At 61.7% G+C, this 27,893-nt stretch overlaps 2 protein-coding genes across 5 annotated transcripts in view; both read right to left on the reverse strand.

The window, feature by feature from the left end:
* LOC137145107 (zinc finger protein 585A-like) overlaps window positions 1-15,091 on the reverse strand; it is a 39,415-nt gene extending 24,324 nt beyond the window's left edge. The window contains exons 1-4 of the mRNA XM_067535725.1: window positions 15,004-15,091; window positions 12,509-12,635; window positions 11,784-11,897; window positions 10,066-11,098 (exon numbers count right to left, since the gene is read on the reverse strand). Coding sequence (XP_067391826.1) covers window positions 10,066-11,098; window positions 11,784-11,897; window positions 12,509-12,635; window positions 15,004-15,027 — 1,298 coding nt within the window. The 5' untranslated portion in view covers window positions 15,028-15,091. The remainder of the gene's footprint in view (window positions 1-10,065; window positions 11,099-11,783; window positions 11,898-12,508; window positions 12,636-15,003) is intronic.
* Window positions 15,092-15,563: 472 nt separating this feature from the next.
* LOC137145098 (zinc finger protein 92 homolog) lies at window positions 15,564-23,390 on the reverse strand. 4 transcript variants are annotated; one of them, XM_067535710.1, is made up of 6 exons: window positions 23,029-23,390; window positions 21,678-21,804; window positions 20,783-20,916; window positions 19,919-20,045; window positions 19,568-19,666; window positions 15,564-18,918 (listed from the first exon to the last, which is right to left on the reverse strand). In XM_067535710.1, the coding sequence occupies exons 1-6, from the start codon at window positions 23,038-23,040 to the stop codon at window positions 17,819-17,821; spliced, it is 1,599 nt and encodes a 532-aa protein (XP_067391811.1). In that variant the 5' UTR covers window positions 23,041-23,390; the 3' UTR covers window positions 15,564-17,818. The 4 variants fall into 4 exon arrangements, with proteins under 4 accessions (XP_067391811.1, XP_067391810.1, XP_067391809.1 ...); XM_067535709.1 differs by having other exon boundaries at window positions 15,564-18,915; window positions 20,783-20,922; XM_067535708.1 differs by having other exon boundaries at window positions 20,783-20,922.
* Between the last annotated feature and the right edge of the window lie 4,503 nt (window positions 23,391-27,893).

Raw genomic sequence — 27,893 nt, forward strand, 5'->3', positions numbered from 1 at the left:
ATCACTGGCCAGCTTTAAATCAAGACTGGGGGTCGCTAAAAGATCTGCTCGAGCTGAGCCAGAAGCGATGGGTTGGATGCCGGCGGCACTGGAGGGGTTCTCTGGCCTGTGTCAGACAGGAGATCACCAAGGTTCACTTTGACTGTAAATACATGAGCCTGATCGTCCCGTTGGGTTTGTCCTTCGCCCTTCCAGCCACTTCAGACACTGTAACCGTTCGGTCCGACCCACTGGAGATATCAGCTCATGATTCTTCTTCCTCCCACCCCGACAGAGCTCTCCCTGTCAATTTGTTAACTCCACCCACGCCTCCAGGGAGAGAGAAACGGCAGCATCCTCAAATGCAGCCAGCACCTGCAACAACACACAGCCCTGGCTCAGCTCCGCCTGCTCCACATCCTCTCAAATACCCAGTGTCCTGATACTGAAGGAGGGTTTTATGGCCGGGATCCTGTAGCTAGTCCATTCACAGTGTTATGTCCACACACGTAGCGCTCCGCTCAAAGTTACAATCAGACTGGATGCAGGTCAGCCCTTTGGCCAATATGCCACGTTGATGGTGAATAGTGGGCCCATCTCTGGGGAGGAGGAGTTTTCCAGGCCTGACAGTGAATGAGAGAAACAGGAAAGGGAACAAGATGTAGAGGCACAAAGAGAGAGGGACGTGCGGAAGACAGGGTGTCAGGGACAGAATATAAATGCGAGTGAAAGAAAAAAGACTCAAAAGTATTTCAAGAGGATACTAAACAGCAGCCAGTAAATGCAGACATTTTTAAATCAGCAGGTCCAGAGAACTTGCATCCAAGAGTTTTAAAAGAGCTGGCTGAGAAGCTCTCTACACCATTAATGTTGATTTTCTCAGTGCACTGGGGAAATTCCAGAAAATTGGAGGAAAACAAATGTGTCAATTTTTAAAAAGGGTAAATGGGATGACCCAAGTAATTATAGGCCTGTCAACCTGATATCAATCGCTGGTGAGATAACAGAGCAGCTGATACAGGACTCAATTACTAATGAGCTAAAATAAGGTAGTGTAATTAATGCCAATCAACATGGGTTTATGTAAAGTAGATCTTGTCAAACTAATGTGACGGATTTTCTGATGATATGACCAGTTCGGCTGATAAAGGTAATAGCGCCGACAATCTATTTAGACTTCTGTAAGGGGTTTGACTCAGAACCACACCACATTTTGATTAAAAACTAGACTGATATAAAGTTAACATGTCACAAATTAAATGGAGTAAAAACTGGCTAACTGATAGGTCTTGAACTATAACTGTAAACGAGGAATCGTCACTGAGTGGCTCTGTTTCCAGTGGGGGCCCCCTCCAGGGTCGATTTCTGGCCCTAGGCTATTCAACATCTTTATCAACAACCTGGCAGAAAATATAAAACCATCGCTGATAAAGTTTGCAGATGATGCAAAAATGGGGTCAGTGGTAAATAATGAAGGGGACAGGTCACTGATTCAGAGCCATCTGGTTCGCTCGGAGACTGGTCACAAGCAAACAATACGCATTTGAATATTGCTACATGTAAATGTACCCATCTAGGAACAAAGAATGCTGGCCGTACTTACAGGGTGGGGGACGCTGTGACTGAGAAGGATTTGGTGGGTCCTGATGGATAACTGGCTGTACATGGGCTCCCAGGGTGACGTTGTGGCCCAAAAAGCTATGCTATGCTGGGATGCATAAACAGGGTATTTCGAGTAGGAGTAGAGAGGGCGTTTTACGGCTGTATTTGGCACTGGGGCGGCCGCGGGTGGAATCCTGGGTCCAGTTCTGGATGTTGGTAAGCTGGACAGGACTCAGGGAAGAGCCCCAAGAATGAGGAAAGGATTAGAAAAAACCTGCCTTCTAGCGACTGGCTCACGGAGCTCACTCTACGTATCTTAACAAAGCAACGGTGAAGGGGTCTAGAAGTACCTACGTGGGAAACAAAGATTTCATAACGGGCTCGCCAGTGTAGCAGAACCACGTCTGACACGCTCCAATGGCTGGAAGGTGAAGCTAGACAAATTCAGACTGGGAACGAAGCGTAAATTCTTAACCCTGAGAGTACTTAACCATCGGACCATTTCCCAGGGGCATGCTGGGTCTCCGTCCATGGCCAGGCTGGCTGTTCGCGCTAAGGATCTCTTTAGCAATTATTTGGGGGCTGTTCTCCGGCTTGTCTAGATGATGCCAACGGTCCCTGATGGCCTTGGGATCTATGAAAGCAAAGAGGAGCTGGGTGAGGGAAGGCTCTCTGCTTAGATCCGCCTGCTCCACACAGAGGGGCTGACATCATGCACTGCTGACTCGTCTCACTCCCAGCTGGGGCTGGCTGTTAAACCCAGCTGATTTGGACAAGCCACTGTAAAGGTGAGGCACATTCCACGAGCTTCGCTGCTCATCGAGGTGAGAGAGCGAAAGCACCGCTGGTAACAGGGCTAGACCGCGGGGACTGTGCCAACGTCCCACACAACGTCTGCTGATGGTCCTGCGGGCTGACCTGCAATTGCCCAGCTAGTCCAGGCCCGGGCATCCAGCCCCTGGCTCTGCTGATGCCCATCAATGGCCATTGATGCCCGCAGCCACCCTGCTATTCACTGAAGGGTCCCATCTCAGCGCTGCTGATGCACTTCAGCCTGGTTCTGCGCTCCCTTGCTACTAACTCAGCACACAGCGTGCACCTGCCATGCTGGTCCCCCCCATTGCTGCCTCGCCCCCCTCCCAAAAGGGGAAGGCAGAGGGTGGCAGCACCGTGCTACTGCTGGGCAGCAAGGAGAGAAAAGATCTGCTAAAGCAGAAGTTGCTGCTCCTGAACGAGAGGAACAGGGTAGAGATCCCACGAACGGGCTGTCTGGGCTCCGGGGCCCCGCACGGCCCCGCACGGCACACTGCCTCGCACAAGGCTGGGGCTGGTCGGCGGGCGCCAGGGGAGGGGCTGGAGGAGGAAGGCTGAGTCTCTCAGGCTGGCACGTGACGGTCTGTGATCACAGGGCCTCCTCTAGCCCCGTCCCATTCCTGCTTTCCAGCAGCTCCCCAGCCCTGGTGTAAGCGGGGGAATGGGTCCGTGTTGTGGGGAACTTTCCGGAGTTGGCTAGCGACAGCCTCTGAGTCCTCGCTCCCCCGCCCTTTACCCACAGGCCTGCCTGCCTCGAGGGCGCCCCTTCCACTCTCCTGTGGGGCGGGGTCCATGTAACCCCAACAAGGCTGGCCCAGGATTCCTGGGGGGGGCTCGACCCCTAATCTTGCCGTTGTCCCTTAGGGCAGGGGCTAGGGTGTCCCCACTGCGGGTGCTAACTCTGCGCCGGGCGCGTCCCTGCCCCACTGCTCAGTGCAGACAGTGCAAAGCAAGACCATTTATTAAAGAGCTATCGATTAAACAACTAAGAAAAGAGGAGAAACGTTCAAGGCAAACACCCAACGCCACCCCGGCCCGGGGGCCCCACACAGCATCTCTGGGGTGTGAGGGACGCTCACAGTCTGCACCCCACACATACCAGGCCTGGCTGCGCTGCAGGATGCCGTGGGTTGGACACAGGCTCTGGTGGTGGCCACATGCCCCTGGGCGCTAGGGCAGGGCCCTTCTCCCCAGCGTCGCCCCCATCAGGGTCACGACCCCTCCCAGTCCAGCCTGCACCACCTCTGGGCCGGTGGCATCTACCTGCACCAGGCCCTGCCCAGGGTCCCCCTCACTCCTCCCCAGCCGCTCACTCACCGCACCTGGCTCCGGACGGCTCCAGCCCTTGCCCCTGCCCCGGCTCCGATACTCCAAGGGGTACTCCACGGATCGCGGGGTGCAGCAGCTCTGAGCACAAACAGCCGCAAACCCTCCAGTCTCCGCCAGCCACCCTGCCCAGCAGCTCCTCCGCCGCCCGCCGGGGTACTGGACTCCTCTAGCCCTGGGCAGAGGCCATCGCCGGCCACCACTCCGCCAGCAGGAGGACCGGTGGCCAGCTGCCAACACAGGACTCCTGGGTGCTGTCCGCTGCCCAGTCGGGCATGGCGTTCCCGGATACCCGGTGTGCGGGGAGGGGCCGGCACTAAAGCTGTTCAGGGGACGGCCGAACCTTAAAATTGTGCCCCCATCAACGTATACAGTTTTGGGGTGCAACACCCCCCACGTCCTCCCCAAACTCCGCCGGTGGTTGCGCTGGCAGAGCACCTGGGACTGTGTCGTGGCGCCTAGTTCAGGAGAAAGAGTGCAAGGGAAAGCAGAGATGGCACCAGGAGCCCACGGCTGGCAGCAGGTTCTCTCCCAACGTGCACAGAGCAGGAAATAAAGGCAGCTATGAGTTACCTAGCAGGGTGGCTTTATACCGCATGAAGGCCTCGGCTGGCGCGTGCTGCATCACGTCCCCAGAGCCGTCTGCTCCCTGTTGGCATCAGCGGGTACCACAGGCCTGTCTGGTCCCAGCCTCAGTGGTGCTGGCTCTGCATCCACATGGCCTCTGTGAAAGAGCCTGGCACGGCAGATGCCCACGACCGGGTGTTTAGCAGGGAGCTGCCCCACGTCACTTCCCACCGCATTGCCACTAGCTGTCAGTGCTGCAGGGCGACTCACACGGCAAGGGGCTACGCAGCGTGCACAGGGCAGCGGCGACCTGCAGCCAGGGCGACATTATAAACTCCATCCTTTACCCGGGCCCAGGATCCCCAGCTTATTTTGCGTTTTGTTACAAGTGGGACCTGCAGGGCTGGAGCGCGCCTTTGGCCAACGTTTTGTGATACCAGGGGCAGGACACTGAGACCCTCTGAAGGCTCAGCTCTCCCCTCCGGTCCTCGCTGTCCACACTGATTGGGGGGCTTCCCTTCCAAAGATGAGGAATAATTTCCCAGCACGTCCAGCTACAGCGACCTCCCTGAGCTCTGTAATCGCGAGTGCGAACGGGTCCCCGCTGGCACCTTCAGAGAACAGGAAATGACGAGCGTGGCATTAGTCCCTGGAGGTTTACATGCCACCTGGCAACGGCTTCACTCCGCCAGCCACCCATCCGCACCGTTTCCTTGGCTGTTCGCCATCGGCGGTGGGAGCAGAAGTGACAGTTGAGAAGTGGAACACCAGACCCCCGGGGCCGCAGCCTGTGACCCCGCTGGGGCCGTGAACTTTTTCCACTTGGCGGTTGGCTTTGAGCGGGCTGGGCTGGCAAGCCCTGTGTGGCAAGAGGACACAGCTTCGAGCGTGAAAACACCGCAGCTCGAATCGCTACCCCAGCCACCTGCTCTGCCCGGCTCACTGCCTCGCTGCCTCCCTCCGCTGGAACCACTGAATTCACACTGGGAGCAAGGTGCATGCAAGGGCAACTATGCATTGGGGCAGCTCAGGCAGGGGTGGGGCAGAGTCTCCATCACTTGGGAGTCTTTCTGCAAAGACTGAATCTCTTTCTAACCAAGAGTTCAACTACAGGTTGCTGGCCTGCATGCGCAGGCTTCGCTGGGCCAGGTGCTGCGGTCCGTGCTACACGGGTCAGACTAGACGATCAGTCATAACGGTCCCTTCGGCCTTAGAGTCAGACGCGAGCTTCCTGTCCCTGCCTTGCAGGCCCTCCACCACCTTCCCCTTCCTGCTGATCTGCTCCTGGCTCGGCGTGCTGCCTCCTGCCCCACCCCACTCTGCCAAATCCCACAGGACCCATGGGACGAAGCTGTAGGTCATAAACACAAAGAGAGATGTCTGAGCCGTAAGCCAAGGGCTGCGTGTTCGGCCTGCGGGCTTGAAATTCCCAGGCCTGAGCACTCTGGGCCCGTCTTCCCCTTGCCTGTTTCACACTGCCTATTAGTGCTGGAGCTCTGCTCATCGCTGGAGACACAGGCTTTTATCCCCAGGCTCTGCTAAGCGCCCTGCAGTGTGTGGATAAGAAATCACTCGAACACCCTCGGAGCAGCCGGTTCTGCTTTGCTCTGGTAGGTGAGAGGCCCCAGCGGACAGGGCTCGGCCGTGAGGCGTCCTTTAGCCTCTTTCTCTTTGTAATCGGACGGGGTCCTCCGGGAGGGCAGCACTAGAAACATGCCTACATCCAGGAGCCGGCTCCGCTCCCAAAGGAGTCTGAGAGACCCGAGATTTCTCTGGCCCAAAGGGGCCTCTACCCAAGTGCTGGGCAGACGCCAGCTCCGCCATGGACTCAGCAGGAGTGCGCCGGAGGGAATCCAGCCAAGCCAGGAGGTGGCAGGGCAGCTGGCCTTACGGCAGTGAGACACAGTCAGCCCCGCAGCCTGAGGGTCTGAGGATGGCCGGTCCAGGCTCCTTAGTGAGCCCGTCTGCTCAGCAGAGGGGACCAGCAGCAGGTGTTCGGCAGGACTCCCGGGCTCCCCAGAAGGGGATTCCAGCCCCTGCGAGGTTTGCAGTTCACCCGTGAAGCAGAGTGGCCAGTTCCTAAGGCATTAAACAGGCTGGGAATAAAAGGACTGAACATGGAGAAGGGCCGGGGAAGGCGTCTGCCGAGTGATGGTTTCAAAGGGAAAGTTTCTCATTTAGGGGTTGTCTCGAGTTCTAGCCACCACGAATTTTTGATTAAACTGCACGGAGGGATTCAGGGCTTGAAATTAATGACCAAGTATCAGCTGCACAGCAGGTGATTCCAGCTCATCGCATGTTTATTCATTACCCTGAGGTTACCCGTAACAGGAGGGACGCTGCCATGCAGACACGGGGCAGCAGAGAGGCGCTAACTGACTCCAGCCCAGCGTGTTCGACTCTGCCAGGGTGGCCACATTTCCCAAAAGGAAAACGGGACATCGCATGGGGCTATCCCAAGCCGCCTCCGCCCCCCACATGGGGCTGGCCTGAGTCCCACACCCCCATTCCTGCATGGGGCTGCCCCCCACCACGCAGGTTCCTCCGCACCCCACTTTCTGATCAAGTTGGCGAGATAAACAGGACAAATGCCCACTTTTGCCAAAAGAGTCAGGACGGCTGGGACAGGGCTTAACAAAGGGACGGTCCCAGCCAAACGGGACATACAGTCCCCCAAACGCTGCACAAGACACAAACCGTGGGCGGCGCCTGCCCGAGAGCCTGCAGTTATTACAAGGGAGCATTGGTGTTACCGTAGGGCCCGCAGCGCTGCTAGGCATTTCCCTACCCCTACAGGGGCCCAGCGCCAACGACTTTACCGCCCAGGAAGCCAAGTAACCACACCAGGGATGGAGCATTAAATACATACACGTCAACTCTACCCAACAGCCCCTGGCCGCAATTAGCTGGCCAAGGTCTTGTGCGCATTCTGGCTGGAGCGGGCCCCACGCAGGGACATGCGGGGGGTGGGGGAGGGCCTTCGAGATCGGTCAGGGAGGGCGTCTCAGTCAGCACGCAGGAGGTCCAGGAGATATAACTGGGCGAGCATATACGGGGGATGCCATAAGAACGGCCACACTGGGTCAGACCAAGGGTCCATCGAGCCCAAGGTCCTGTCTGCCGACAGTGGCCAGTGCCTGGCTCCCTCGCCCGGGCCGCCCGCAGGGAGGAATTCTGGAAGGCAGATGGCCTCTTCTGCTCCGCAGGGGCTCACAAAACCTCCGAAGGCTTGTCCAGTCTCTCCCTGGAGGAGTTGGACATGGAGAACATGGGTCACCACGCTTCACTGCTGCAGCCTGGCCTGGGGTGCTGAACTCTGCAAAGCGTTCCCCGTCTTCCCTGCCCGCTGAGCCTGCGGGGAACCCCCCGCCCCCGCCCGCCACACACCTCTGCTACCGTGGGGGGCGGCCCTGATCAGCCGTATAAAACTGGAGCAGACGTAGCATTTCCAAAATACCTTCACTGCGACAACGTCAGCAGGCCCTGGTACAAGGCAACACTTCGATTCTGCGGTGAAACAAGCAGGGCAGCCATACTGCCAGCTTCCCACGCATCCCAGCCAGCACAGACCAGCGCTGTGAAAGCCCCATAGAAATGGGCGCATGTGGGAGAACCAGTCACACCAGGAGCAGCAGCTAGCGGAGCCTCTAATCCAACCTGGAAACGGGTGAACTTCTACAGCCCGGGTCGTGCAGGGCTCAGCCTAGACGCCCCTTCCATTTTAGGTGCTCGTCTGGCCCCCATCACCATAGTATCTATTCATGAATAGATTTATCCACACGGCCCTGCGGTTATCCCCATGGCACAGCTGGGGCCATGTGGCACTGAGAGGCTAAGGGACACGTCCAAGGTCATATAGGAGTCTGTAGCAGAGCAGAGTGCCCTGACCCCTGGCCCATCTCTCCTCTCTCAGAGACAGTGTGATGGTTCCTGTGAGAGCGATGCAGGAATCCTGGCTTGTGACTCTCTGTCCTGGGCTATGCAGGAGGCCAGACCGGCTGGTCAGAATGCTCTCTTCTGGCCTTCGCTGCTCTGACCCTCTTAAGAGCACCTGGGGGATGCATCATCGCCTCAGAGTGGGGTAGGTAACAGTGGAGGGGCTGAGGGCGCCCGCTGGCAGGCAGGGCAGAGGCCTGTGAAAGGGACGAGGGGGGCTGCGTGACTGATGTTTGAGGAGGGGGGATGCAGATTTCTGGGCAGCTGGGCTTGGGGCATTATAACGAGGATGCTTTGCAAGACACTAGCGATCAGAGAATCATAGTGTTGGAAGGGACCTCAGGAGGTATCTAGTCCAACCCCCTGCTCAAAGCAGGACTAACCTCAGCTAAATCATCCCAGCCAGGGTTTTGTCAAGCCACAGCTTAAAAACCTCTAAGGATGGAGATTCCACCACCTCCCTAGGTAACCCATTCCAGTGCTTCACCACCCTCCTAGGGAAAAAGCTTTTTCCTAATATCCAACCTAGACCTCCCCCCCTGCAACTTGAGACCATTGCTCCTTGTTCTGTCATCTGCCACCACTGAGAACAGCCTAGCTCCATCCTCCCTGGAACCCCCTTTCAGGTAGTTAAAGGCTGCTATCAAATCCCACCTCATTCTTCTCTTCTGCAGACTAAACAAGCCCAGTTCCCTCAGCTTCTCCTCATAAGTCTTGTGCTCCAGCCCCCTCATCATTTTCATTGCCCTCCACTGGACTCTCTCCAACTTCTCCACATCCTTGTTGTAGTGGGGGGCCCAAAACTGGACACAATACTCCAAATGATGGATGATATAGCTGAGGTTAGTCCTGCTTTGAGTAGGCGGTTGGACTACATACCTCCTGAGGTCCCTTCCAACTCTAATATTCTATGATTCTAAATGCGGCCTCACCAATACCGAATAGAGGTGAATACTCACTTCCCGCGACCTGCTGGCAATGCTCCTCCTAATGCAGCCCAATATGCTATTAGCCTTCTTGGCACCCAGGGCACACTGCTGACTCATATCCAGCTTTTTATCCACTGTTACCCCCAGGTCCTTTTCTGCAGAACTGCTGCCTAGCTCGTCAGTCCCCAGTCTGTAGCTGTGCATGGGATTCTTCCTTCCTAAGTGGAGGACTCTGCACTTTTCTTTGTTGAACCTCATCAGATTTCTTTTGGCCCAATCCTCCAGTTTGTTTAGGTCACTCTGTATCCTATCCCTACCTTGCAGGGTATCTACCACTCCACCCAGCTTAGTGTCATCTGCAAACTTGCTGATGGTGTAATCTACCCCATCCTCCAGATCATTGATGAAGATGTTGAACAAAACCGGCCCCAGGACCGACCCCTGGGGAACTCTGCTCGTGACCGGTTGCCAGCTAGACATGGAGCCATTGATCACTACCCGTTGAGCCCTGTGCTCTAGCCAGTTCTCGATCCATTTTATAGTCAATGCATCTCATCCAACCTCATCCAAGTTCACCCTGGGCCCAGGGCTGGCAGGCAAGGCCATGGCACCGCTTGAGTCCTGCTTCCGCGGCCTTGCAGGCCAGCCCTCGGCCCCGGGGCGACTTTCACCCCATATCCTTAGCAACAGCTGAACCCCAAGTGACCCTTGAGTGACCCACGCCAGGTCTCCGCCAGTCTGCAGCGCTTCCACTCACAGGCCGGGGCCGCGCCCCGGGGCTCAGCGAACCCTCGGCCTCGCCCCAGCCCTCTGCCCAGGAGCCAGCTTCGCCCTGTCCTTAGCCGCGCCAGAGCCCCCGGCGCCTGACGAGCCCGGCTGCCGCCTGCAGGAGACGGAGGGGCTGGGGCGCTACTGCTCGAAGCCCGGGGGGACGCCCGCTGGCCCGAACGGCGCCTCGGCCCCGTGGGCCCTTTCGTGGAGCAGCAGCTTGCTTTTGAAGCTGAAGCTGCGCCCACACTGGGCGCAGGCGTAGGGCTTGAACCGCCGGTGCAGCTTGCGGTGGGCCATGAGGTTGGCCTTGTTGCAGAAGGTCCGGTCGCACTCGGGGCAGGCGTAGGGCCTCTCCCCGGTGTGGACCCGCTGGTGCATGAGGAGGTTGCCGTTGCGGCTGAAGCTGCGCCCGCAGTCGGGGCACTGGTGGGAGCGCTCCTGCGGGTGGCTGCGCTGGTGGATCAGCAGGCTCTCCTTCCAGCTGAAGCGGCGGTCGCAGCGGGCGCAGGCGAAGGGCCGCTCCTCGCGGTGCGCCGCCGCGTGCTGGGCCAGGCTGGCCTCGTCGCCGCAGCTCTGGCCGCACTCGGGGCAGCGGTGGGGCGTGGCCCCGGCGTGCTCCTTCCGGTGCGCCAGCAGGTTCCTCTTGTGGCGGAAGCTCTCCCCGCACAGGCTGCAGGCGTGGCCCCCCTCGCCCGCGTGCCCGGCCCGGTGCCTCAGCAGGTCGCCCTTCAGGCAGAAGCTCTCCCCGCACTCGGTGCAGACGTGCCGGCTCTTCCCCCGCCGCTTCTTGTGGGTCAGCAGGTTGCGGGGGTGGCGGAAGCTTTTCCCGCAGGCCCGGCAGTCGTAGGGCCCCGGGCCCGGGTGCAGGCGCTGGTGGGCGCTCAGCGAGGCCTCGTCCTCAAAGCTCTTCCCGCACTCACAGCAGATCAGGAGGCCCTCGCTCACCGGGTGACTGGCGGCCAGCGTGCCGCCCGGGAACGGCCCGTCCCTTCCCTCCCACTCAGCGGATTTCGGGGGGGCATCTCCGGCCAGGTCCCTCGGCTTAACGTCACACCAGAGGCCAGGGTACTCGAACCCAAACCCTGCCGCTGCCCCGGCCAGCGAGGCGTGCGGCACCCACTGGCCGTTACAATCCTCCTCAGACAGCTCCTCCTTGACACTGCGGGCCCAGCCAGCTGTTGGACAGACCAAGGCAAGAAATTACCCCTGGGGACGCGCAGTGGAGAGGAGCGCAGCGCTGTTACAGTCCCAGGCCTTTGCTGATCCCCGCCAGCCCTGGGCTCACTCACAGCTGCGACGGTCCTTGTGGTCCCCAGAGCCACACCTCGGCCCCTGCGGCACGCCGGGGCTGAGCGAGGCTGGACGGGGCTGGGGTTTAGAGGCACGGCAGCTTTCCTGCTGGTGCCCGCTGTGCAGCAAACACAGTGTAGATTCGGCATGGCATGCTCCCCCCGCCCCGGACACAGCCTGGCCTGCACACAGAGCGGGTGTTCCCAAGGCTAGGTCAGTGAGCTCCCCACCAGCCCGGCGCTCTCTCACCGCAGGAAGGGCCTTGCTGCAGATCTCATTTCACAGCAAAGAGCCCAGCCCACAGCAAAGAGCCCAGCCCAGGCAGCATAGTGCAGCCAGACGGCCACCGCAAGTGGCGGAGAGCTGGCACAGGCAGGTCTACCCCACAGCCCCCCTCTCAGCCCGAGCACAGGGGCCAGGACCAGAGCACGGCTGCCGGAATGCGCTCTGGAGCCAGTCTCTGGCTGATGCTACTGTCCAGCATTTGGTAGTGGCTGGGCACCTGTCACCTGGGACAGTTGCTGGGAATTGCACCAGTTTCTGCTCTTTTGCAGAATCAGTGCCACTCACCTGTGCTGGGGGCATCCAGGGTCCCTCTGTCCCTCTCCCCCTGGGGACTCCCGGCATGTGGCTCTTCCCCTCGCTCCATTTTACAGATAATCTCTGGTCTGGGGCCGGCGGAACCTATGCACGGGGGAGAGAAGCACAATCGGGGGTTCCCGGGTCCGCCGCAGGCTCAGCAGAGGCGATCTGCAAGCGCCTCGGATGTGCCTGAGAGATGCTGTCCCGGGCGCGCTTGGCGCCCACTGCAAACCCCTTGGGGCAGGGACTCACGAGCTGCAACTGCCTGGGATGTGCCCAGCCCCCGGGGTGCTGTGTCCATACGTGCTGGCTGCGTGCGCCAAGAGTGGGAGCTGGAGCTGCCTGTGTGAGGAGCAGCCCATGGGACCTGGCAAGGACCTGAACTCCTCACTCAGGCAAGCAGGGCCCCCTGGGCCGGCGGAGGCAATGCGCCCCCAGGCAAAGCGGGTCAGCCCCTTTCCCAGGCTCTTCTAAAGGGACATTTTGGGTGCCCTCCAGGATCTCACCGGTCCCTTGACAAGGGCTTTGGGTGGGACCTGGGCCGTGCATTGGCCCGTGCGCAGAGGTCTCTCGCTGCCTGAGACCTGTGTGTGCTTTGACAGTGTCTGGCTGGCTCCTGCGGGGTAGAGGGTCCCTCTCGGGGTGGATTTCATTCCACTCCCACTTGAGCGCCGGCCAGGGCCTTTCACAGACTAACAGGGACTTATCCTCACCCAGCGAGGCAACCAGCTCATAATTCTCCATCATCACGGCCCGGTACAGCTCCCGTTGCCATTCAGCTAACTGCGCCCACTCCTCCAGGGAGAAATAGACCGCGACCTCCTCAAACAACACCTGGGCCTGAAACACAAGAAGGGTCCCCATTCGGGACCTGCTGATTCAATGGCATCTTTCTCCACCATCCTCAATGGGGCAGGGAGGAGGGGGGTCTGTGGGCAGCGTACACAGTCACTCCCTCCAAGCTGCCCCACTCACCCCCCAGCCCAGGGCCCCACAGCCGGTTGGGTCACCTCCCTTGACCTTCCCTGAGACAGGTTCTGGCGCTGATCTTTTGCTGACCAGACCCACGTGCCTATGTCTGGGAGAGGCTTCAAGCACGGGGGTATCCTGGGCTTGTCCTGTGAGGGCAACAGCTCAGGAAGGCTGGCCTGGCGGGCACGCAGGGGGCTGGCGCTCAGGGGCCTGGGGGCAGTTCCTGGTTCTGCCACAGACTCCCTGTGTGATCCTGGGTACGTCACTTAACCTTCCATCTGTCCACTTGCCTCCTGCCATCCTTTGTCTGGGTTATTTAGACTTGCCTGTAAGCCACTCGGGGCAGGGGCTGTCTCTGACTCTGGGGGTACACAGAGCCCACCGCAATGGGACCCGGATCTAGAGCGGTACCGCAGTACTGCCAGTCACTGCGTCCAGCCCTGGGCTGTGCCGGGCTGAGGGCAGCCCCCGCCCTACACTGCAGGCGTTCAGCATGGTGCCTAGAGGAGAACATGCAGCCGCAGAGGTGGGCAAGAGCCCAGGGGAGCGACTACACAGCAGGCTCCCTCCGGCTAAAGCTAAAGGTGATCTGCAAAGTGGAAAAACATCGCGCCCTTGCTCATGATGCATAAAGGCCAGAGACATTATAACAGAACAGTGGCAGGGGGCGGGGGGGGGGGGGGGGGGGGGGGGGGCTGCTTGTTTTTTCCCTTACAGCTATACCAGGAATGTCAAGTCTCCTCTTTCCTATTCTCTGGGAGGATTCAGGAAAGTGGCGTGTGAGCCTTCTCGGACGCTCACTGAAGGGCAGGCGGAGAGGAGCCAATCTTTAACTCAGAGCGCTTTCCTCTCAAGTGTTCCTTGGGCATTTGAGTTAAACAGGTGCCCCCCCCCCAGAGAAACAAACAGACTCCGAAGAGCTAAACAGTCACTGCCCCCTCTGTAAATCCGGCCTCACTCGCAGGGCAGCTCTCATGTCAGAATCTAGCAGGCCCGTCTGGTTTATTACCCGCTCGGCTCGGCTCGGCTCGGCAGGGCGCTCTCCAGTCAGCCATAGCGGCACCCAGGGAAACCAGCCCGATTGGAATAGAAAACCAAGCAGAACAAAAGCGCGTACGAATCTCCTTTGAGCAGCAGAACGAAGCAGCAGCCACAACAAATCTGTATTTAAAACATCTGCCCGGCCCGGGGAAAAGGCAGATCCGGCAGCGTCAGGACGTGTCTCGCTAGGCCGGTGGTGTTAATTAATGGCTCGGTATGATTAGTGTAGCACAGACGAGGCGCTGAGCTTCCCAGGATGCAGAGCACTAAGAGATGGCTGCACCCCCACCTCCCCAGCCCTGGGAACATGGCTGATGCCAGCCCTTCGCCCCGGGAGCCCCGGAGCTGGCTGGGTGCAGGGGAAAGGCTCCTGCGGCTGGGCCTGGTCTACCCTGAAAGGGGAGGCCGCTGTGGCTACCTCCATCAAGGTGCAAAAGAGCCGCCCCCCCCCCCCCCGGGTGCCCCAGCTGTGCCCACCTGCCCCCAGCGTGGAGGCAGCGCGGTGGATGGAAGCAGACGTCCCTCGGCGAAGCTATGGGCGCTTGGGCAGGGCGAGCGCCCACCGGGAGGGGACAAGCCCCTGCTGTGGGGGCAAGCTGCGACCCCCCCCCCCCCCCCCCCCGGTGAAGGGACCTGACCTCGTGATGCCAGGGCAGCTTCTGTAGCCTAGGCAAACCCAGAGGGGCCTGAGCTGGGGGGCCTGCCCACGGGGCTGTGTGCCCCTCCGCTGGCTGCGGCCCGGCAGAGGGGGGAGACCCCCAAGGGAAGCACCGTTCCCGGCCCCTCCACCGGCTCCTCCTGCGTTCCCGGACCCTCCTGCGCGCCCTCCACCGGCCCCCCCCCCGGGCATCTCTGTACCCACAACACGCCGGGCAGAGATGCCCGGGTCCCAGCGGCTCCCCCCCGCCATGCACCACAGAAGGATGCTGCGGGCAGCCGCAGAGCCGGGAGCGGAGCCTGGCCCGGCGCTGCCCCGCGGGAGGCAGGGAGAGGGGCGCTGGCTGTGCCGGGCCAGCCCGGGTGCTCGGGGGCGAGGTGGGGCAGCTATGGGGAGATGATCTAAAGGGGGCCGCTGGCCTGGGCCGCCCTCTCCGGGCAGCCGGGCCGAGCCGAGCCGAACCGAGCCAAGCCGTACAGCACCGCGCTAGCTCCGCGCCGCCCGCCCCGCCCTGGCCCGGCCCGGCCCGGCCCCTACCTGCGCCGCAGTCCCCGCAGCCATGTCCCGCTCGCAGCCCGCGCGGCCCCGGCTGCCGTACGCGCCGCTTCCTCCGCCAGCCGGGCCGGGGCCGGAAGGGGCCGGGCGGGGAGGCAGGGCCGGGCCGGGCGGGCCGGGCCGGGGGAGGTTCTGCAGCTGCGGAGAGGAGCCGCGGTGCCCGTCGCTGGCGGGGAGCGGAGCGGAGCGGCCCGGTTGCTGCCCGGGAGGCAGGCGCCGGTGTCCTTCCTTCCGCCCGGCCCCGGCCCCGCTCCTGCGGCCCGAGGCTGTGAGCAGAAGCCGCCCAGGGCCCGGCCTGCTGCGGGGCAGGCGAAGGGCAGAGCCCGGCCCGGCCCCTGGCTCCCCCCGGCCGACCCTGCAGGGCTCACCCGGTCCCCAGGCAGCACCGGCCCTGGCTGGCTCCCGGGGACCAGCGGTCCGCTGTGATGGGGATGTTCCTTTGTCTGATATGGGCACCTATTCCCCGCCCTACCCCGTCCTGGTCTTTCACACTTGCTCTCCGCTCGGAAGGGGGACAGGCCAGCCCTGCCTGGCTCACACAGACAGACCCCAGCTCCCTTTCCCTGAACCGGGCCCACGGGCTGGGCTGGGCTGGGGGAAGAAAGGGAGGCTAGGCCGGCAGCCGAGGCCGGTTCCCGAGCAGGCCCTGCATCCTGCAGTCCCTTCTTCGCTTTCACTGGAAGGCTGAGTCACTGACCACGGGAAAGGAGCCTGCCCACGGCCTTCAGCCTGCCCACGGGTTTCAGTCTCGTTCTCATCCCTCCCTGACCGCGCTGTGCTCAGTTCCGCACTGGTGCTGTGACCGAAGGTTTCTGTAGCTCTGTATCGGAGAGCCAGGCGCTTTAGAGAGACGTTATTTTCCCTGCCCAGCGCTAGCAGAAAGCCATTGGCCCTGTGACTCTGGATTGCCCCAGGACAGCTGATAGTTTTTATTTTGGAGCATCCCAGAGCTCCCAGGAGCAGCAGGTCATGTGCGGGCTGCATTGAGATGCCAGGGTAGGAGCTAGGAAAGGGAAGGGTAGAGTTGGTGGGGCACGGCCCTACAGAAATATGTCACACAATACGGAGACAATCACACGGACACTTGGGCCCAGGCACCTGGCTGGGCCATGAAGAACACAGAAAAGATCCATGCCCAACACACTGTAAAGCCCCAGCAGCCAGGGCTGCAGGATCCCGGGTCTCGTACTTCCCTGGGGGCCTCACACATTCAGCAAACAGGAGACGCACAACAGGAGAACCGGACTGTTTTATTGGACAGTCTGAACCAGCGTCGAAGTGTCTCTGTACCGCGGGGAGAACTGCACTGCGTACGCTGCTTCACGCTACAGCCACGCCATCCCCGCAGCAAGGGGCCACATTTCCCACCAGGGCTTTATTTTGGGACTGACAGTCTTAGTACACAAAGTGTTCTTTCGCCCAGCCCCGGTTCACACTGAGAACACGCCCCCCCCCCCTCGACCCCAGCATTATTGCGGCAGCCAAAGCAGACCAGAGGGGGACACGGACAGACCAGGCGAAACGTGGCCTTCCCACGCTGCAGGGAGGATCCAGCCTCTGCTCAGCGCTAGCCAGGCCGAGACAGCTGCCAGTTTACGCTGAGGTGGAGGGAGGGAAGGAGATGGAGGTTCGCTCTTAGCAGAACTTTCTAACTCTCAGGCTCGCTACGTGCTGGAACTGGCTCCCACAGGAGGGTCGTGTCCCCAGCACCAGAGGTTTTTAGGAACAAGTTGGACGAACACCTGTCGGGGCTGCTCCAGGTTTCCTTGGTCCTGCCTCAGGGCCGGGGGCTGGACTTGCTGACCCAGCGAGGTCCCCTCTAGCCTGACATTTCTATGGCTCTAGAAAAGAGGACACGCGGGGCGTCAGACTTGCATGACCTTAGGATGGACGGGCAAGGCTAGCAAACCGGCTGAGCGGTGGATTCCCCCGCACCCTCTGCTGTGCCTGTCCTGCTGCTTAACGAGACCCGAGAACTGAGACTGGCCAACGCTGCCTCTCGTCAGCCCGTGCAGACACAGGCCATTTACCAGCCAGCCAGACTGCGCTTCTCACAGCAGAGGAGACGGAGCTCGGCTATGAGCAATATACGGAGGCTGTTGGATGGACAGACAGACCGACCGACCCTCTGTGGTTCTCTCTGGCTCTCAAGCTCCCAGGGTAACAGCCTGCGTGGCGCACTGTCCCCACGCAACCTCCTGCAGACCCAGCCTGGAGTCAGCTGCCGTGGCCTGGACTGCAGCAAGCAGCAGGCTGCGCCTCCGTCGCCCCTCAGAAAGGCCGGCCTTTTCCCCCAGCCGTGGGCTTTCCTGCAGCGAGGTCTGCCTCTCGGGGCCCCTGGCTAGAGCACTGTAGCCCTGTGCACCACCTGGGGCGGACCCAGATTTCCCCCAGGCTCCAGCTCTTCTCTGCTAGGTATTAGCTGGGGAGGGCAGGGGGGAGACGTGCAGCGCCTGAGCTGTTCCCACCCACCCCCAAGAGCTGGTGACGTCGGGGCTCAGAGAGCAGCACTGGCTGCTCAGTGAACGAGCTGCAGGACTTTATCATGAGGACCTAACCCAAAGGGGGCAGCCGTGCCCTAGGTCTGGAACTACCCGGATGGGAACCAATAACCCTGTGGAGGAAAAGCCTTGGGGGAGGAGTTTGCTCCGAGGAGCCGCTCCGGCGAGCGCTCACAACCAGGGCCGTGTTCCCGCAGTGCCAGAGCCCGACCGGTGCATCTGCCCTGGCAGGGCCGTCTTTACCACCCCAGGAAGGAGACAGGGCCGGCCGCGCTGCCCGGCCCTGCAGCCTGGTTTCATTTGTACTTGGTGAGGGCGCCCAGGGGCTTGCGGGCGTGCGTGCGGGAGATCAGCATCTCGTGGATCTGCAGGAACTCGCTGAAGGTCTCCCCATGGCTGTGGGCCGTCAGCAGCCCGCTGCCCGCGTGGGCCCGCTGGTGCCGCAGCAGGTCCCCGCGATCGCTGAAGGTCCGGCCGCACTCCCGGCAGGCGGAGGGCTGCTCCCCGTGGCTGCGCAGGTGGGTGGTGAGGTTCGTCTTCCAGTTGAAGCTCTTGCCGCAGTGGGCGCAGGTGAAGGGCCGGGCCCCGCCGTGGGCGCGGCGGTGCAGGAGCAGCGAGCCCTCGTGGAGGAAGCTCTTGCCACACTGGGCGCAGGTGTGGGGCTCTTTGTGCACGTGGGTCTCCTGGTGGCGCACCAGGTTCTCTTTGCGCGTGAAGCTCCGCCCGCACTGGAGGCAGGCGAAGGGCTTCTCCCCGGTGTGCACGCGCTGGTGCGACAGGAACGTCTGCTTGGTGCGGAAGCGCCGCCCGCACTCGGCACAGGCGTGCGGCTTCTCCCCGCTGTGCAGCTTCAGGTGCCGCAGGAGGTTGCCCTTGTTGCTGAAGGCTTTGCCGCACTGGCTGCAGGGGAAGGCGCCCGCCCCGCCGTGCTGCCGCTGGTGCTTGGCGAGGAAGGCCTGGCTGCCAAAGCCCTTCCCACGCTCCCCCCCTCCCACGGGGGCAGCGTGCTCCTCTGCTGGCTTCCCCCCCTGCCCCAGGCTCCTCCCCCACGGCCCCTCTGTGACGGGGCTCACAGTCAGGGCCCCCGACCCCACGCAGCCGCCCGGGCGCTCAGGCGCTGGGCGTGGTCTCTCTCGGGTCCCGTCGCGCTGGGGCTCGGCGCTGGTTGGGCAGTCCCTGACGCCCCTCTCGTCCCACGGGGGTCCATCGGGTCTGGTCCCCACAGGCCTCCCCTGGCCCTGCCGCCCTTCGCGCTGACTCCGACTCGCGCTGGCTCCTGTCCCGGCCGAGCCCGGCGAAACTCTCGCTGCCTCTCGCCCCGTTAGCGTCTTGCTCGGGTCTGGCCCTTCCTCACGACGCGTCCCCTCCTCATCAGCATGCCGGGTCCCACCACCTGCTGGGAGAAGAGCGTCCAGGCGTTATTCCATGGGCTGGGGGTAAAGCCAAGACCAGGGGCACAGCTACGGCCTCCGGGGACTCTCTCTGGGGCAAACTCAGGCAGAAACACCCGTGACCAGTCCCCGTTCACAGCGATGCTGGTTCAGAGCCTGCTCCTGTGCCCGCCCTGGCTGCACCGTCCCTGCCTCAGGGAGCCGCTCACCCACATCCGCTGTTTACCCAGGGAAGGTCCCATCATATCGCTCCAAGCCAGACTTCCCCACTGGGATCTCCCCGGGGCCAGGAGGGAGGGCTGCAGACACCCTCACAGCCCGATGCTGTGAAATCATCTGGGAGAGGGAACTCCTCCGCAAGCCTCCCGATTCTGCCTGCACGTCCCACAGGAGCCATCCCCCTGCAGGCACTGGTGGAAGGGGGCGGAGAGGCCCCGTGGGGTCTGCCCAGGCAGTGACCAACACAGGACTGGCCCGCCGCTCGGAGCTGAGGCCCGTGCCCTCCCCAGCGTCAGGCGCCGCACTCGCAGGGCCAGACAGGTTCATGAGCTGGGCACCGTGTCCAGCACAACACAGGGCCATGTGCCGGGAGCTGGGCGCCCTGGGGACTCCGACTCCAGGAGCGTCACTGCGCGGCTCCCAAGCCCCACTCACCCATGGCGTGGGGCCCAGGAACCCGTGTCCCTCTGGGATCGTACGGCTCCTCCCCTCGCTCCAGCCTAGAGACAATCTCCGGTTTCTCCAGGGTGTCTCCTGTTGAACGCAGAGCGAGGTTTGTTACGGGCCTGTCAAATGGCTTCGATTTTCAGCCCAGCGTTACAAATCTAATTCTTCTGTCGGCGCAGTTGTGCTTGTGGCTACACCTGGCCGTGTCTGCCCCCAGCACAAGTGAGAATGGTCGGTACCTATTCCGCTCACGTTGCAGAACAGCAGGCAACTGAAGCCAGCCCAGGGGTACAGAAACAGAGCTACTACCGCTGCTGCTGCCAGCAAAGGGATCTTTACCCACAGAGGCGACCAGTTCGTAATTCTCTTTCATCACATCCTGATAAAGCTCCCTCTGCCAGTCCTTTAACTCCTTCCACTCCTGGGTGGTGAGATAGACCGCGACGTCCTCAAAGGTCACCAGCTCCTGCAACACAGAACAGCCCAGCTGAGCAACTCCCAGACCCACGGGATGCATCAGCGGGCAGAGCCCCTCAGTCATCGCCCCCTGCGCCAGGGCCGCGGGCAGCCTAGCAGGGGAAGGCACGGAGCCAGCTTAGCCAATTTCTAAGGGAGGGAAAGTCACCTCCGGGCAGCTGTCACTTAAGAGCTGGAGCCTGAAGGGTCTTGGGCATGGAGAAATCTGAATTCCTTCTCCCCCAGATCAGGCAAGGAGCAGCTGCCCATGTCTCCTGCAACGGGACAGAGTCGGAGCAGCGTGACTGCCCTTCCCAGCCAGAGAATCCACAGCACACGTCCCTCCCCACGGGGATCATCCCCGCGCGAGCAGTGTGTGCCCACTGCCAGGCCCTGCCTGCGTTGGAGTCTGCACAGAGGCACGGGACCCGCCACCAGTGCAGAGATAACAGCCCGGATACCTGGAGTCGCACCAAAGGATCAAGCCTAGGTGCTCATGAACCGGCAACTGATGATGCTCAGGAGGAAATCAGGGAAATCAGGCACTGACAAGGGCATAAGGACGGCCAGCGTCTGTTCAAAAAGATTTTCTGCTCCCCACAGGCCTAGACTGTAGCTGGCTCGGCCCTGATGTTTCTCTCTGGTGCCCGCCCCCTTGGCCAGCCCTGTGGCCTTTCCCACGGTCCCCTCTTGCCCAAAGCCTCTGTGTTCCCAGCGCTTTGCTCTCCTTGGCACAGGGGGTCTCACCTGGTTTGGGGTATCATCCCCCTGGGCTGGAAGCGTCAGGACTTTGGCTCTCGAGTACTGATGGTCCCAGACATACGGCGCCTTCTCCCGCTTCACTTTTCTAGCTGACACCTTGAGCTTGGCGCCCGCCGAGCCTGTTCCTGGGCAAGAGAACACGGGCCGCGTCCGGCGGTTCTAGGGCCTGGCTGACCCTCGCTGTGACAGCCACGGTCAGCAATGGGGCTTTCTCTGGTGTAGCCCAAGCCAACGTGAGCACCCCCTGGACAGTAACTCCCAGGACAGGATATGGACTGCCTGTCAGACGGCGGGGTCCCAGGCCACCCAGCCCCCCAGCCAGCACCCAGCCCCTTGATGGCACTTGAGAGTGACTAGGCGGCTGGTGCAGGGCACAGGGCACATGCCCAGAGCTGCTGCCACTGCATCCCTCGCCCGCTCCAGCGAAGGGGAACTCTGCAGAGGCAGCTATGCAGCACCCAGCCGCGCGGTCCCAGGCTACCTGCGGAGATGCCCTGGCAGACAGGGACGGTCCCGAGACTGCAGGAGCTGGGCCAGCAAGGCATAAGCGGGTGGACGTGACCCTCAATTAGCAGGCACTATCCCCCCTTCCCCCAGCTGCACCCCCGGCCTGTCAGCGTCCCCCTGCTGGGATGGGGCCGACAAACGGGGAGCTGAGCACGATGGATCAAGTGCCCAGACACGACGCCCGGATGCAGAACGCACGTCCCACAACACTGCAGCTCTGTCAGCAGGTGGCAACTCTGCTGTGTTCAGCCACATGCCATGAGTCCCCCACGGCAGTCCCAGGTCCCCAACATCACGGGAACAGGAGACCCCTCTAAAGCCAGCCTAGGGCTGCCGAAGACGCAGCTGCTCCTGTTAATAAAGGGATCCTCACCCAGCGAGGCCACCAGCTCGTAATTCTCCATCATCACATCCCGGTACAGCTCCCGCTGCCATTCCGCTAACTCCGCCCACTCCTCCGGGGAGAAATAGACGGCGACGTCCTCAAACCTCACCGGCACCTGCAATGCAACCGGTCCCTGCTCAGCACCGCTGGCTCCTGCCCAGCCGGGGCTGAGACACACACAGGCAACTCTGGGCACTTCTCTAACCTCTCAGCCTCCCACGTGTGTTACCATAACTATGATCCCAGCTCGGTGCCTGAGCCAGGCCACGCTCCCCTGACTTCCATGCTGCTGGAGGCAATCTGACGCATGTGAGGGCCTCAGCTTCTGTTTGTGTCAGCCTCTTTCACAAGTGCTGAGGCCGACCCGGCAGGGGACAGGACTGCAGGTCCCCTGGATCCGCACCGATGCGCCCCAAGAGAACAAGCGCCTTACCGCTGCTCCAGACACACCCTGGTGAGGCGCAGGTGCCTGGGCTGCCCCTGCCGCTTGGGTGCGTATCTCCGGAGATCCTGCTCATCTGCTGGCAGGCCTGGCTCCCTTTCCGCTCCTCTGACTCCACTGCCCCGGTCCGTGGGTCTGGCTGTGCGGGATCCCGGAGAAGCAGCCCAGCAGCTCTGGGGCTGCCCTGAGTTGCCCTGTGGGACCCCTCCCCCGCACCCCAACATCCTGCCCTTTGTGTTTTGCCTCCTGGTCTCCAGAAGGCCCCTAAAGGTGCGACTTCCTCAGGCGGCTCCTCCTCCTCAGGCTGTGCAGGGGAGAACCTCACCCTGAAAGACAGCGCTGGCCACCGGATAGTCACACACAGCACGAAAATCCCAGGCCAGCGGCTCCCACAGACCGGCTACCCTACAATAAACAAACCGGGGAGCTGCTCGCCCAGCGGCTTGTGGGCGCTAGGAACCAGCAAACCAGCCAGGGCAGGCCAAGGGCCTGGGTGACAGGGCACCGGGGATGGAGATGGATCAGTCTGGGAAGGGGCTGACACGCTGGGGCTGCCGACCACAGCAGGGCCTGGCCCCGGGCAGCCAGGGGGCCCCTTCCAGCCCCGGGGCAGCGCCTGGGATTTAGGCGCGGAAACTCCCGGCCAGGACCGAGCAAAGCCGCCTGCACCGGGACCGCTGCCGGGCAGGGCTGGGGCCGAGCGAAGCGCGGAGGGCGCCGGCCGGGCTGACCGCGGGCAGGGGCCCGCGTCCGGAATCCCTTCGCCGCTCGGCCCTGGGGCAGCCCCCGGCGGGGCCCGGGCTCGGCGCTCCACGCCCGCGGCTCGGGCTCCCTGGCGCCGCAGGAGGCAGGACGAGTCCAGCAGCCGCCCCGGCCCCGGCCCCAGCCCCAGCCTACCTGCGCCGGCATGGCCCGCCCGCCGCCTGCGCCAGGCTCCTCCGCTCCCGGCCTCCCCTTTGCCCGCCCCTTGCAGGACCCGGCCCGGCCCGGCCCGGAGCGGGACGCGCCCCGCGGCGGCGGCGGCAGGGCCCGGAGGACGCAGCGGCGCGCCCTGGGCGCACGGGGAGGCTCAGCCCGCAGGGGCCGGGCCGGGCCGGGCCGGGCGAGGGTCGGTCCCCGCCCCGATCAGCCTGGCACAGGGGCTCGGCCCCTTGGAGCCACCGCGCCGGGTGACTGGGGCTGCAGGGCCCGGCCCTCGGGGGCTCCCGGCCCGGCTGGGCGCAGCTGTTGGTCCGGGACCGGCTCCGTCAGTCGCGGGGGCTTTGTTCCTGCAGCGGCCAGTGGGAAGGGATGGACGGGAACTACATTTCCCAGCGTCCCGCCGGGCCCTAGCGCAGCCCCGGCTCCTGCCTGCCCCCGGGGCGGGCCCCTCTGCTCGGGGCGAGCCGGACTCGGGTAGAAAAGCCGCATGGTCCCCAGGGGTGCAAAGCCGGCACTAAACCAGCCACGGCTGGGGCAGAGACTGAGCTGCCCACCCGCCATTGTCTCATCTGGTAGCGCTTCCCTGCAGCGTGGCTGGCTCTGTCTGTCTGTCTGTCGGTTGGCAGCGACCTGCTTGTTCTGCCTTTGTACAGCGCCAGGCGCCGTGGGGGCCAGGTCCATGACTAGGCTGCTGGGCTGTCCGGTAACACACATCAATAAACAACAGCAGTAATAAAGCCTGAGGTGCAATGAGAGCTGCAGCCCTGCCCCGGCCGCTCCACAGACAAACCCTGGCCCCCCGGGGCCCAGACACAGCGAGCCCCCTGCTACCCAGACTGCAGGAGACCCCAGGCCCATCCCTAGCCTAGAACAGACCCTCCCCTGGCCTGATGCACTGGGGGACCAGAGCCGCTCTGCCCCCAGGGGAAGGGCCAGGGACCCAGCAGGCAAACAAGGGCTGCCCAGCGCCCTGCACCCAGCACCGGGGAACACTGAGCCAGCCTAGGCCGGGCGGCCAAGTAATCCCTGCACCAGGCTTTGCGCTGCCACAGTCTGTGCAACAGAACGCGCCCGGCGCCGGCAGAGTCTCCCGCAGGATCCAGAGAGCACAGGGGGCCCAGACATAGGGAGACGCAGCCTCCGGGAGCTGAGGGGAAGGGCTCTGAGCAGCGGTGCAAGCAGAGACCAGAGCAGAGACAGGGCCTGTCCCCAGGTGAGCATGTAAAGCTGTGTGGGGGAGAGCCAGTCCTGCACCGAGATGCACTGAGCAATTGCCCATGGGCAGGGAGAGGAGCTGGCAGGGATTTGGTAGACGGGAATGAAAGAAACAGCCTCAGCAATGAAGCCACTGGCGTAGAAGCTGATAGCCCCGGGGTCAGAAAGAAACACCTAGTGCATGCTGGAACCGGGTGCAGCCCGCGGGTGGAAACACAGACACAGTGGGGCTGCTCCGGAAGGGGTTGATCCAGCTGCTCAGGAAGGGGGATTTTAATCAAAAATTTTCTTGGGAATTGTTGGGGTTTTGTCAAAAATGAACATTTTGGGGTTTTGGCAGCTGTGAAAAGTGGCACTTTTTTGCTTACACGTCCCCAAAACGGCAGTGCAATAAAAAGACGAACATTCCTGTTTAGGCAAAACCCATTCTTCTGTGGGGAAAGCTTGGATGAAAAAACGTGGGGCCAGGTCCAGACCCGCGTGTGACGGCGCTGTCACTGGCACTGCCGCCTGCTGGGAACTGGGTCTTTCCTCTCCCACGGGGAAGGAGCAAAGCCAAGTCGTCTTCCTCCGTAGCAGACAGACACCAAGGACTACCAGGGCTGCCCGGAAGGGAGGGAGGCAAAAGGACAGTTTGCCCCGAGCCCCCATTTGAGAGAGCCCCCAGCCACTGCACCCCAGCGCACCAGGCTGCCGTGCTCAGACAGCACCGGGCACTGAGGGCTCTTTAAGCTCCCGGAGAAAGGCAGGACAAGTGCCGACGGCTGGAAGCTGAACCAGACACACTGACGCTGGAAACAAGGCCCAGCTCTACGCAGGGAGAGCGATGAACCAGTGGAACAAACCGCCAGGGCCGGTGGATTCTCCCTCTCCCAATCCCCATGAGAGGCCCTTCGGGAAGGTGCTTTAGCCACGCAAGGGGCTGGACTTACTGCAGCAGGGACTGGGTGACGTCTAGTGGCCTGGGACGTGCAGCAGGTCAGAAGAAGGATGGAATGGGCCCTTCCGGCCTGGCTTGCCAGCCCTGTCATTAACCACCCAGGCACCCAGCTCAGTCTGAGTCTGCCGGGCTCAGCAGCGTGCAGGCGGTAGGCTCTGGGGCACAGCACAGCCAGCACCCACTGGAGCCCGTCCCCTGCCCCCTCGCACACCCCCCTTCAGTTCCTGTAATTCCTCCCGGCTCAGCCTTGGCCCCGTGCCGTCCATTCTGGCGCATCGCTGCCACTAATTCTCAGCGATGCGATAGCAAAGCCCCCAGCCCGTCCACCCTCTGCGGTGCCTGGCTGCCTTTTCTTCCCTTCCTCCTGTGTGTCTTTGGGGGGAGCCGTGCCCTGGCTCTGCCACCTCCCCAGCTGTGACTGTGCGCTGGTAAAATCCCCATCAGCACAGGTTTTCCCCTCTTCGGCCAGCTGCTCCTGCCAACAGGCGCTCAGCCCTGGCCAACAGCCAGCCCTGGCGCTCAGACCTCACGGTGATGGGCCAGATAAGAACCCAGAGAACCAGGTGCTGAGCACGCCCAGAAATCAGGGCCCAAGATCACGTGGAGCATCCTGGCCTTTGAGTTTAAATGAACCCCAGAAACGCCTAAGCAGGTGTAAGCCACCGGTCAAAGCGTATTACCCACCCCCCTGGGCCCGACCTGTGAGGCTGGACCAACGTGTGGGCGGGAGGAAAGGGGGGCTGAGAGCCACTGAACCAAACTGGAAACCCTGATGATGATGGAAACTGCTTCAAGTCGGGGCCACGCCCCCCGCCCCCTAGTTCCAGCTCCTGGGGGGACAGGCCCAGCTGGACAGCCTGACTCTGGCTCCAGGGGTCAGGACTGAAGACTGTCAGCGCCGGAGGCTTCCAGTTCAAACGCTGCCAAGAGGCGGGGTGTCAGGAAGGTAACAGAAGCCGGCGCGGCCCAGGTGGGATGTCTGAGGGACACAGAAGAGTTTCAACAGACAGGAAACCCGCAGCGAGCAGCAGGCAGATCAGGAAATGCAGCCATTAAACCAAGTCTGAGCATGCCCCACTGCAGCCATCCTCTGCAAAGCCAGCCTGCAGTCCTGCTCCCCGCTCTCAGCGAGGCCGGAAGGGACCATCGTGGTCTGACCTCCTGCACATCGCAGGCCACAGAACCTCGCTCCCCCCCCCCCCCCTCCTGCAATAGACCCAGAACCTCTGACTGAGTTAGTGAAGTCCCAAATTATGGGTTAAATACTTCAAGTCACAGAGAATCCACCAGCAAGCGACGTGTGCCCCATGCTGCAGACGAAAGTGAAAAACCCCCAGGGTCTCTGTCAATCTGAGCCAGGGGGAAATCCCTTCCCGACCCCAAATAAGGCGATCAGTTTGACCCATGTCATGTGGGCAAGACCCACCAGCCAGATACCCGGGAAAGAATTCTGTGGTAACTCAGAGCCCTCCCCAGCAAGTGTCCCAGCCCCAGCAGGCTGGCTCGGCAGGGATGCAGGGGTCCAGTCCCATTGCAGGATCGGAACCAAGTGAAAATACAGGCCTGGGACACGTTGCCAACGTGGCTCTTGACAAAGCAAAGCGTGGACACCTCTGCCATCAGAACAGCAAATTAAACAAAGACCAATGCATCGCACTGGACTGGCTGCTTCGGACAGATCGGCTTTATTTCATTCTGTTACAGGTCTGTGTTTCTGGTCTGTGGCCACACACACACGAGTAGGGTGACCAGATGTCCCGATTTTATAGGGACAGCCCCAACATTCAGGGTTTTGTCTTATACAGGCGCCTACTGTCCCCACCCCCGTCCCGATTTTTCACACTTGCTATCTGGTCACCCTACAGTAGTCAGCTTCGGGGACAAATACCCCTGTTCCTATTGACTCCCGCCGCATACCTGGGAACGGCAGGGATCAGCAAGGGATGGTGGGAAAGGCGACAAGGATTGTGACATGCTCGTCTATACAAGGTCTAGATTTTAACACACGATGTTGTCGTACGGCAGAAGAAAGGGTTAATGGATAAATTAATGAGACGAGGGATGAATGACCTTCCCGCACTGCAGGACCAGACTTTATACAAAACCCCAGTGCAGGAGTCTCGTGTGACTGGAAGGACACACCTGAGATCACTCTTCCTTCCACGCTGGGGAGCCAGCAGCAGGCAGCTCCGCAGTCCAAATCGCTGGGCGGCTATTTTACTTTACGCGGTCAATGCTGGCAGCCTAGTCCCGGGGACAGACAGGCAAAGCAGGTACCTCTCGGTGCAGGGGACAGGTGCGTTAGCTGGATGTTTCTGAGTGGAGGAGCAGCAGATAAATGGTTAACCGTGCTTCTGTGACTGAGATGCACTAAGCCTGCTCTGCACTAGAGGGATTTTCCATGCTAAGAACCAGTTTAGTTCTCTCCAGGACTCCACACACGTCCACACGCCCCACCTGGGCCCTTGGCTTGCTGAGGGCAGATCTAGGAACCAGCTCAGCCCAGTCCAGTGGTTTGCAGCTTTTTTCCTTTGCAGACCCTATGAAATTCTGAATGGCGGTAAGGTTTCCATGTCTGCGGCCTCCCAGGTTGAAAACCATCGGCCTAGACCAGCGGTTCCCAAACTCTACCACATTGCACACCGCCAACATGAAATGCCACCCCCTGTACTACCCCCACCAACTT

The sequence above is a fragment of the Emydura macquarii genome, unplaced genomic scaffold (genome assembly GCF_026122565.2).
Source record: "Emydura macquarii macquarii isolate MOO-44397 ecotype Brisbane River unplaced genomic scaffold, CSIRO-AGI_Emac_v2 contig_3511, whole genome shotgun sequence".
Classification (NCBI taxonomy): Eukaryota; Metazoa; Chordata; order Testudines; family Chelidae; genus Emydura; species Emydura macquarii.

Bases quoted from the DNA above. Each gene is read 5' to 3' on its own strand.
- LOC137145098 (XM_067535708.1), bottom strand. The intron at 20,923-21,677 runs GTGAGGATCCCT...TCTCTTGCCCAG, and splicing joins CGAGCTGGTGGCCTCGCTGG to GAACAGGCTCGGCGGGCGCC. The intron at 20,046-20,782 runs GTGAGACCCCCT...TCTGTGTTGCAG, and splicing joins GGGATGATACCCCAAACCAG to GAGCTGGTGACCTTTGAGGA.